Raw genomic sequence first — 11506 nt, 5'->3', positions numbered from 1 at the left:
AGATGTATCAAGGATGTGCATTATCTCTTCAACCTCCTCATCAGCCCCCAGGTTATTAAGTAACATAAGTGCTTTCTCGAGAGAATCGTCTAGATATACACTCGGATAACGAATCTGCACATCGGCCTCAACAACAGATATCATTGAGAGCTCCTCATAGTGGCGGGGAAGTTGGATTGCTATGTAGACATTGAAAACTGTTTCCTCGTCATCTACCCGCAAAATCATCTTTCCCTCTCTCACTTTGATAATTGCATCACCCGTAGCTAAGAGAGTTGCCCCAATATGATTGGAACCAGTTCATCAGCCTCATAATCGAGGAAAATGAAATCAACCGGGAAGATATATTTCCCAATCTGCAGCAACACATCTTCAATCACCCCTTCAGGGTGTGCTATCGATCTATCAGCCAGTTGCATCACAGTAGTTGGCCTTGGAGCTCCCAGAACCAATTGTTTGAACAAAGACAGGGGCATCAGATTTATTCTTGCCTCCAAATCACAAAGAGCACGACCCACATCAACATTACCAATACGCACAGGAATCATAAAGCTGCCAGGATCCTTAAGCTTTTGAGGGAGCTTATTTTGGACCCTAAAAGTGCACTCCTCAGTAAGTGCAACTATCTCAAAGTCAGTTAATCTTCTCTTGTGAGCCACTATATCTTTTATGTATTTAGCATACTTTGGAATTTCCCGAAGCACATCAACGAGTAGGATATTAAATTGAACTTTGCTCAACATAGAGAGGAATTTTGTGAACATGCGATCATCATTGTTTTTCTGCAATCTCTGGGGAAAAGGTGGTGGTGGTCTAGGGGCCTCCACTGGCTCTGAAACTTCAGCAACATTCTTTTGCTCTTGAGTCACTTTAGGGATCAACTCTCTCTCAGGTATAGGCTTGTCTTTCTTTTTCTTTGGCACTTCCTCTAGCTCCCTCCCGTTTCTAAGTGTAACTGCATTCACTTAAGGGTTCTTTTCTGTATCACTGGGGAGGGCGCATGCAGGTCTAGTGTTTTGAGTTGTTGCTAACTGCCCCATTTGCCTTTCAAGATTTCTGAAATCGGTCCTGAGTTGCTGGTTGTCAATCAACAACTTCTTTAGCAGATCATTGGTACTTTCTTCCATTTGTTAGGGTAGTCTCTGAGGCTGATTGAAACTCCCTTGGGGTCTATGCTGATTCTGATTCTGCTGATTTCCACCCCATGAGAAGTTGGGATGATTCCTCTAATTAGGATTGTAAGAATTCCCGTATTGTGCATGCTGATTCGGTGGACCTCTGTTCTGTTGCCCCACATAATAGATGGATTTTGGATTCGTTGGGCACATATCACTCATATGATTGTCACCACAGAGTTCGCAGCAAATAGACATCTGTTGTACGTGCTGCATTGTCTGTGGTTGCTGCATTGTCATCCAAGTCATCTGATTGGCCAGCTTTGCAATATCGGCTCTCATGGCTGACACTTCGTCTAACTCAAGTAACCCGGCTGATTTTTGCTTAACTGCCTTTCGTGAATCACCCTCACCTTGCTAGTTATTATCATTAGCAGTGAAGTTATTCAGCAAGATTTGGATTTCACTGTACGGTCTAGCCATGCAACTACCCCCACAAGCGGAATCAAGACTCATCTTTGAGGCATTATCTAACCCATCTACAAAAGTATGACCCAATACCTCGTCCGTCTGGCAATGATGAGGACAGTTTCTGAGCATCTTCTTGTACCTTTCCCATGTTTGACGCAGTGTCTCGCCCGCTCGTTGTTCAAACCCAAGAATTTGACTCCTCAATACCTTTGTTTTCTTAGTGGGGAAAAACTTGATTAAGAATTTCCTTGCCAAATCATCCCAGGTGCGGATTGAATTCGCTGGCTCTTTATTCAACCACTCCTTAGCTTCCCCAATCAGTGAAAAGGGGAAAAGTGTCAGCCTGACATAGTCCTTGGAAACGTTCGGATAGTTGTAGGTATCCGTAATTTCCAAGAAATTCTGAATATGCCTCTGCGGGTCTTCATGAGGTAAACCCACAAACAACCATGTGGATTGGATCAACTGCACCATGTATTGTTTCAGCTCAAAGTGCCTAGTAATGTCAGGCTTCACAATAGCCTGAGTCATATTAGCCAGACTAGGCCTTGCGGCTTCAATCACCGCGCGTTCTTCATTACCTGCCATCTCTATTGGCTGTGGTTGAACTTCGATGTCCAACTCTCTTTCAATTCTGGTTCTCGCGTCCACCTCCCTCCTCAACCTGTGAAGTGTTCGTTCAATTTCGGGATCAAAGGGAAGGAGGTTGTTTGCGCTTCTACTTCTTCGCATTCAATAGAAACTCTTGTATTTGCACAAACAAAGTGAACTGAAAGTTAAAACTCGAATAAATAAGTAATAAAAGCTCAATTCAGTCAAGTAGCTAATTTCTAAGTCCCCGGCAACGACGCCAAAAACTTGTTGCGACCAAAAACACCCACGCAAGTGCACGTGATCGTCAAGTAATAGAGTAGTGAATAGAGTATCATTCCCACGAAGACTTATGATTAACTGTTGACTGATTCAAACCCAATTTCTTTATCTACCCAAGAGATTGTTCACAAAAGAGAGATGTAATTGTTTTACTACTTAACTATAAAGAATTAATCTAACTAAAATAAGTAACCAAACAAATAGCAATTACGAGTAACAAACAATAGGAGAAGATATTCCAGGGTCACGGGCATAATTACAATCATGTTGTGTTCTTGGCTCAAAATGACTAATCAATTTATCTGGGTTATTGATTGACAGGGTTGATATTACTCATAAGAATCTGTCGAGTTCTTACTCGCCTATTCAAGTCAACTCAATGCCTATATGTCTATGGAATTAAGATTAACAAGAACGCATTTACAATTCCCGTATTTCAGCCAAACAAGGCAATTGGGTATATGTCTATCCCAATTGCAAATCCGTTCCCCGAGGCACGGGTTCAATAACTTGCTCTATTTAATTCTATATGCAATCTAAAGTTCCCACTTTCGAGTTCAACTAAAGATTCGTAGATAGTATTTCACTGTTAGCTACTCAGCAGAATAATTAAGAACATAATTAAATAAATAACCCAATATGATAAACCAATTTTGTCAAATTAAACTTCAAACAACAACATTCATGTTTTACCCACGACCCTAGAACAATGGGTCTTAGCTGCTAATACTAGTGTTCATCATAAATAAGTTCAATTTCATCACAAAACAGCAAAAACAAGAGAAAAAAAATAAGAACTTGATGGTCAAAAACTCCTCCTTGCCTCTTGCCTCTCTATCTCTTCCACTAAACTATGAAAAACTTTCCCCTTTAACCTTGGGCGAGCTTGACTTTATATAGGTTAAGTGGGTTTCTCCCCAGATTTCCAGTTTTACCCCTAAATTTTTTTTTTCTCGGATCGGACACGCGCGAGCTCGCGCACAACTTCGCGCATTTCTTCGCGCGTGATTCTGCCTCAGCTCTTCTTACGCGCGAACTACTGCGCGACTTCGCGCGTCTGACGCTTGATTTCGTCCATTTTTCGTCTCGTCCTTGCGCAAACTCGACTCCGAGGGGTTGTTCTTGCTCATAAATCATTCCAATATCCTCTTGAAAGCAGCATATAGGCTCCTCATCCTGCAATGTATACATATCACAATTAGAGCCTATTTTTCATCAATTAACCATAATATATCATTGGAATATAATCAAGCGGAAGCATAAACAACAACTAAATCACCTATATTTCGCCTATTATTATGCAATAATATAATATACGGCGAAAACTAAATAGAAACAAGCTGTTTAAATGGGAGGGGGTGCATGCTTCGGGAAACACATTAAATCCAGCAAAATTAAAGGGAAATAGGAGAGGAACAACTCAATATCTACAACCAGTCATAATAACACTGTTGCGACGCGAAACCCGATCCAATATATATAAAATTGTTGCGGCTTGCAACCCGAACCAGTATATATATAACGTTGTTGCAGCGTGCAATCCGATCCAGTATATATAACTTTGTTGCGACGTGCAACCCGATCCAGTATATATAACATTGTTGCGGCGTGCAACCCAATCCAATATATATAACATTGTTGCGGCGTGCAATCCGATCCAATATATATAACATTGTTACGGCGTGCAACCCGATCCAATATATTTATATACATTAAACTCAACCGTATCACGAGTCCCGACAAGGGATCAACAATAACTACACTATCCCGGCAAGGGAATTCAACCGTGAAAGTATATACGTTCCGGCAAGGGAGAATCTGCTATAACCAATCTTAACTCAACTCATACTCATCTCAGTTAACACCAATACTAAATCATCAGTAATTTCCACGAAAACAAACTAAATCTTTGCTCAATAACGGGAAGCACCAATTAAGCATCGGTAGAATCATTTAAGAACACAACAGATATCAATTTAAGACTCACGGTCATGCTCGACACCAACGTATAGATACTCGTCACCATGCCTATACGTCGTACTCAACAAGAAGTAGGTAACAAATAGGATACAACTCCTAATCCCTCAAGCTAAGGTTAGACCGAACACTTACCTCAATGCCATGAACACAATTCACGATTCAATTATAGCTTTACCCCTTGATTCTACCATCAATTCGCTCGTATCTAGTCACAAGTTACTTAATTACATCAATAAACACTAAATGTATCAATTGAAATGCATGAAAATGAGTTTTCTAAAGTTTTACCCAAAAAGTTAAAAATCGCCCCCGGGCCCATATGGTCAAAACTCGAGGTTCGAACCAAAACTCGATTACTCATTCTCCCACGAACCCAAATATATGATTTATTCTAAAATCGGACCTCAAATCGAGGTTCAAATCCATAATTTTTGAAAAACCTAGGTTCTACCCAAAACACCCAATTTCCCTCATTAAAGTCATTGATTGTGAGTTGAAATCATGTGAAAAGATGTTAATGATTGAAGAAAATGAGTTAGAAATCACTTACCAATGTTTTGGAGAAGAAAGGTTATTTGAAAAAATCGCCTCTTATGTTTTGGGGTTTTGAAAAATGAAAAATAACTGAAAAGTCTTAATATACTCCTCTCGGACCCCCTATGCGGACCGCACAAAATCAACTGCGGCACACAACCTCTCAGACTCCCTATGCGGACCGCACAAGATCAACTGCGGCCGCACAACCTCTTAGACTCTCTGTGCGGACCGCACAAAATCCACTACGGCCGCACAACCTCCAGTGCGGACAACACAAAATCAGTGCGGACCGCACTAGCAGGTTCAGAGAGTTGTAGTTTTTTTTTCTGGACCTCCAATAGCCATGTTTAAGCCTAAGACACCCCGGAACCTACCCAAAACTCACCCGAGCCCTCGGGGCTCCTAACCAAACATACGTACTAACTCAATGACATCAACGAATTTATCCGTGCAATCAAATCGCCAAAATAACCTCAATAACAACGAATTAAGTCTCAAAATCAAAGAATTTTTTTCTCAAACTTCGTAAAACATCAACTTTTGTGATTTAGGTCCGAATCACGTCAAATGACATCCATTTTTCACCAAATTTTACAGGATCGTCTTAAATCATATATAAGACCTGTACCGGGAGCCGGAACCAAAATACGGGCCCGATACCATCATGTTCTAATCAAATTTCATTTCAAATTCTTTTAAAGAATTTCAGAAAATAATTTTCTTTAAAAAAATTCATTTCTCGGGCTTAGGATATCGGAATTCGATTCCGGGCATACGTCCAAGTCCCATATTTTCCTACGGACCCTCCGGGACCGTCAAATTATGGGTCCGAGTTCGTTTACCCAAAACGTTGACCGAAATCAAATTTATTCATTTTTCACAGATTTTCACATTTAGGCTTTTTCGGCTACGCGCCCGGACTACGCACGCAAATCGAGATGATGATAAATGAGGTTTTTCACGGCCTCGGAAACACATAATTTAGTTTAAAAGTAAGTGATGACCATCATCACAAGGGAGGAATTATCCAAGGAGATAGAACGAAACACATTTCATCAAAGTTATTCTTCATACATGATCTCCAGAAGAATGATAACATCGATGTGCAACAAATCCGTTCAAGTGACAATCCGACAAATTTATTCACTAAATCTTCACCAACTTCAACTTTTGAGAAGATGGTATACAAGATTGGCATGCGGATACTCAAATATTTAAAACAAGGTTTTCATTAGGGGGAGCAAAATACGCGTTGTACTCTTTTTTCCTTGCTAAGGTTTTTCCTAAAGGTTTTCTCTAAGGTTTTTAATGAGGCAACTAGGAATGCGTATTACTGAATATGTGTACTATTTTTCTTTCACTAAGATTTTTCCCACAGGATTTTTCTTATTAAAGATTATCTACAGAGGAGTATTAACATCCAATGGGGAGAGTTATCTATTTAGTACTCCATTGAAATTTATCTACAAGCAGCTGATGCAGGCAGGTTGCAAGCAACTTAATGAAATGACTTGCGATAACTTCTTATTAATCAGGCAGGTTGCGAGCAGCCCATGCAGACAGCTTACAAGTAGCTGAAAAGCCCCACAACTGCTTCCTTTTTTTATAAATAGAGGAGATTTCGGTTCATTATGTACATCAATTTGAAATTGAATAATATATCAATCTCTTTAAATTTGTCTTCGGTTTGTTTACTTTACAGTTTTTATTTTATAACATAAATCAGAATAAAAAAGCAAGATATATTTTGTACATACGTAACTCTTTAACGTTTTTCTGTTTTATTTTATTTTATAAGATTAGTTTTTGTTCTAAGAGAATGACTTTTAACTTTCAATTCTTCCATTATACACTTATTGCCATATATATAGTTATGGAAATGTCATAATATATTTAAAATTATACATTTTTTATGTGTGCTAAATTATTTTATACAATCACACGAAATCACTAAATCATGACCAAGTTGATACAGATTTTCAATTTAATTTATGACGTGAAAATTAAGTAATTGATTTAACTTAAATATTGATTAAATTTAAGTATGTCAGTAAAAGCGTAGCATATGAACATTGAATTTTTGTACTATCTCTTTCTTAATCTAATTTTTTATCTATAATACGCCAACCAAACACGCCAACCAAACACGCCTTATCTCTCTCACCCATTCCTCTCTATTCTCTATTTTCATTTCCATTTCCATTTCGTCAACTCCAATCTTTTCCATTGAGCAAAAAGCTCAAAATCTCTCTCTCAAAAATCATGGCGCAGAAGAGAGAAAAAGAAGAAACCGAGCTGAAGGTTCCACAATCCATACCTCTACCAAATCTCCCAGTATCCTCACAACCTCACGCCGACAACCAAAAACCGGCGTCGCCGTCGACCAGTTCCGTTAGAGCGCCGGAAATCTCAGATCTAAACTTCTCTGGAACTGATGATTCGAGATCTAGCTCCGGAGCTAGATCGCCGGAAAAATCGGATCTGGAGGAGATTAGACGGTTGGTTAAGAGGCCGAGGGAAGCAAATCGATGCTCCGGGATAGGATGCCGGAGGAAAGTAGGATTGATCGGATTCCGTTGCCGGTGCGGCGAGGTTTTCTGCTCGGAGCATCGGTATTCCGATCGCCATGACTGTAGCTATGATTATAAAGCAGCTGGTCGTGAAGCGATTGCGAGGGAAAATCCTGTTGTTAGAGCTGCTAAAATTCTTAAGGTCTGAGGGGGGGTATTTGGGGGTGGGTATTTGGGGGGTGGGTGGTTGATTTTAGGTAGTAGTTTTTACTTCATTTATTCTCTCTGTATTGGGATGGGGGTATTGTGTTGTAAATTTGATAAGCATACAAGGGTATTGTTGTCATTGGAATTATTACCATAATTTAGTGGAAAGTCTTTTTCGTTTTTTCTTTACTTTGAGTTTTGGAATTTTTAGTTGTACTTCTGCTATTATGACGGCGAACCTCATGTGGTTGTATGTCACAGTCAGTGGTGGACCTAGTGGTAGTGGTCACCAATCACCACTTATAACTTTAGCCATAGTTTATTTTATACTCAATTTTAAATTATTTCCAAAATAAATAATATATTTCTAAATTTAAAAATAATAACTTTAAATTATTCATTTTACCCTTAACTAGTATTATCACCTGCGCGAATGTGCGGACACTAATCATATAATATATTTGAGTTATTTGAATTATATGTAAATAATCTTAAAACTTAAACTTTCTCTATTAAATATAGATAATCATCGAGTATTAATTAAGAAACACTACATAAAAAAGATTAACCATTTTTCAAATTTCCTAGATATAATTCTATTTTTTCTTTTTTGATATCATTTACGTTTGTGCCATTGGATCCTAAAAATAGTTGGGAAGCAAAATAATAATTCATATTTATGACAAAACAATCAAAGGTTGAGACTATGAAAGACTCTTTGGATACGACTTGACTCTTTTACTACTACTTGAACTCTTATTTTGTGCGTTGATATCTTTCAAAAATTATTTCTATTTTAAAATTTCAGTTTCTAAAATATTATTTTCAAATAATAATTTATTTTATAATAATGTAAGTGAAAATATTATCCTTAATTCAAAACTCATTTTAGTCGGCTAACTAAAAGTTTTAAAAATTATTTAGCCAGTAATTTTTTTCCCAATACATTAACCATATTAAATATCCGAGTTATTTGAATGATATGTAAATAACCTTAAAATTTAAACCTTCTAGATAATCGTTAGATATCAATTACGAAACAGTACATGAAAAAATACTAATATTTTCTCAAATCTCGTAGTGATAATTTTATTTTTGCACCTAACATTCTCATTGGTATCATTGGAACCTAAAAAAAGCCAAAAAATAAAATAATAACTTGTATTTATGTCGAAACACAAAGTGTTGACACAATATGAATGATTCTTTGGTTACGACATGACTCTTTTACTACGACTTGAACTCTTATTTGGTATGTTGTTATCTTTCAAAAAATATTTCTATTTTGACATTCCAATTTCTAAAACTTTATATATATATATATATATGCAAGTGAAGATGTTATCCTTAATTTAAAATTTACTTTAGTCGGCTATCTAAGAATTTAAATGATTTTTAGCCGGTGAGATTTTATTTCAATATGACGTTATTTTGAGTTTATCGATATCTTTAGCCACAGATTTTGAATTTGGAATATCCTATATACAGAGGTGAATCTAGGATTTATACTTTATGGATTCAATTTTTAAGATTTATTCATTGAACTATTATATTTTTAGAGTTATGAGTTCATATTTACTATTTTTATAATTTTAAGAATTTTTTACATATAAAGTTTTGCTCAGCGTCAAAAGTTATGGGTTCAATTGAACCTGTTGTCAACACTCTACATATGCCTCTGTAATTGTTCTTTGAATCATTAAATGTTAAATTAGTTGGTTGTTATTATATAACATTGCATATATTATCTTGAAATTGCCAAGTAGTTTTTCTCGACACCATACTTGGCTTAACCTCAATGCAAACTACTCAAATTGCATTTATATTCAAATTCAAATATCATATCAGTTTGTTAGTAATAGTGATTTTTTAAAAAGACACACAATGTAAACTAAACAAAATATTTTAAAATATCCTTGTCTTATAATCTATGTATTTGAGTTGAAAAAAAGATTTAAAATCAATGATATCAACTTCCAAATTTTTTATACATAACATAGATGAAACAGAAGAAGAAATTCGTTATTATCTCTTATTTCTAGTTATTAGATTTTTCATACATTTTTTCTTTATTTATTTTCTTTTATCTTATTTTTTATGAAAAGGATGAGTTTAAATAGAAATTGTATACATAAGAACTTTATTTATACATTTAGTCTTTAGTTGAAATTCTTCCATATTTTTCTTTTGGATTTATCTAATCAACCTAAATAAGTGCTTGCCTTACCACTTAAATTAAAAATTTGAAGAATGTATAATTTATACATAATCCATATATAATATGTGTATAATCGTGTGTTGCCAGTGTATCATCTATGGATATTAGCTATAAAAAGTAAACAATAAATCTGGCCAGATATTTATGTAAATATTCCATAAGATTTCGATTTCTTGATTTTGTCCATGATATGACTTCTATTATAATAATTTAAAAACTCTACTAAAATTCAAAAATATCTTATCCTTTTATTTTTTAAGGTACATTATATTTTAAAAAATAATCCCATTTTGAAATAATTTATTTACATTTAAAAAAAATATATACTTCATGTCATACCAGTTATATGGAATAATTTTTTTTCCACAGGCGCAGTAGCATTTAAATAATCGAAAAAGATAACAAAAGTTCCTAGTATGATTGCATATGATCATTAACCGAATTAAGTATGATAACTTGACCAAAAAAAGATAAATTTCTTTTTTTTATATTAATTCAAATTTAAAAACTTTATCTATAAATTCAAAATTATTCTTTAATTCAAATTCAGTTATATATATATATATATAACATAGTCAAATATAGATATATATATATTTACCATATACTATTTGCAGTTATTAGCTTGCCACTTGGTTTAACCACAATGCAATTATATATGGTAACTTTCTTAATTTAATAGATACTAGCGGAGGGATAGCCCGGGCTTTGCCCGGGCCCAACATAAAGAAAGCTATCTTTTTAATTAGGGAAATTACCGGCTATGTCCATTTATAGGTAGCTCATTACAAAAATTGGCCAATTGATAATATATTACTAGTATTAGCCAAATTAGCCAAAATGCTATTTGTAGCAAAAAAATATCAAATTGTTGCTTTGTTTTGAGTGGGTGTTATTAAAATAGATTAAGCACAACTTAAGGAGCTTGAATCTCAATTTTGGGATGATTTGATGAAGTTTTGAGGTGGTTTGAATTGAAAATTCGGTAAAAACTGAACATGAAAAAAATGATATGTGTATCACATTGTGTATCACATATGTATCATATTTGTATCTATTGTGTATCGCATGTATATTCATGTATACCTGTGTGTGAGATATATGTTTGATACATGTGTAACAGAAGACTTTTTTGAACTCGATTTAATTACGAATTTCAATATAAAACCAGTCCAAATCACCTCCAATCTTCCTCAAATTTTGTATATTGACTTATCTATATATTTTCAATAAATTTCAACTATGCCCATTGAAAAAGTTCCTTTTATGTTTAGATTTTTGGAATATTGTATATATTTTTTGTATTTCATCATCTTATTTATTACCTCATCCATAAAATTTCCTTTCCGTCTTGTATCTAGTGTTGCTAATCACGCTTAAAAATATGGAAGATGATTTTTGCATGTGATTCTTTGAGAGAAAGTACCCTATTATTAGGTTTTTCAATTTTTGTTGGCTAGTTTTGGTAAGTCTATGATTAATGGCTAGATGTTGGTAAGTTGAGATTTATTTGGGACATGTATGTAAGTTTCACTTTTTATTATACATTAGGCGTAATGACTTCCTAGCCACTTAAACTTGTAGGGCTTTTGAAA

General features: G+C 35.2%; 1 protein-coding gene across 1 annotated transcript; it reads right to left on the bottom strand.

Annotated features, from left to right (window-relative positions):
* Window positions 1–266: 266 nt before the first annotated feature.
* LOC104221444 (uncharacterized) lies at window positions 267–1127 on the bottom strand. Its single transcript, XM_070162186.1, has 2 exons — window positions 1033–1127; window positions 267–945 (listed from the first exon to the last, which is right to left on the bottom strand). Exons 1-2 carry the CDS (start codon window positions 1125–1127, stop codon window positions 267–269), a joined length of 774 nt encoding a protein of 257 aa, XP_070018287.1.
* Between the last annotated feature and the right edge of the window lie 10379 nt (window positions 1128–11506).

This window comes from Nicotiana sylvestris, chromosome 11, assembly GCF_000393655.2.
Source record: "Nicotiana sylvestris chromosome 11, ASM39365v2, whole genome shotgun sequence".
NCBI lineage: Eukaryota > Viridiplantae > Streptophyta > Magnoliopsida > Solanales > Solanaceae > Nicotiana > Nicotiana sylvestris.
Note: the sequence above shows the minus strand (reverse complement) of the source record. Positions and strands in the feature narration are given on the sequence as shown.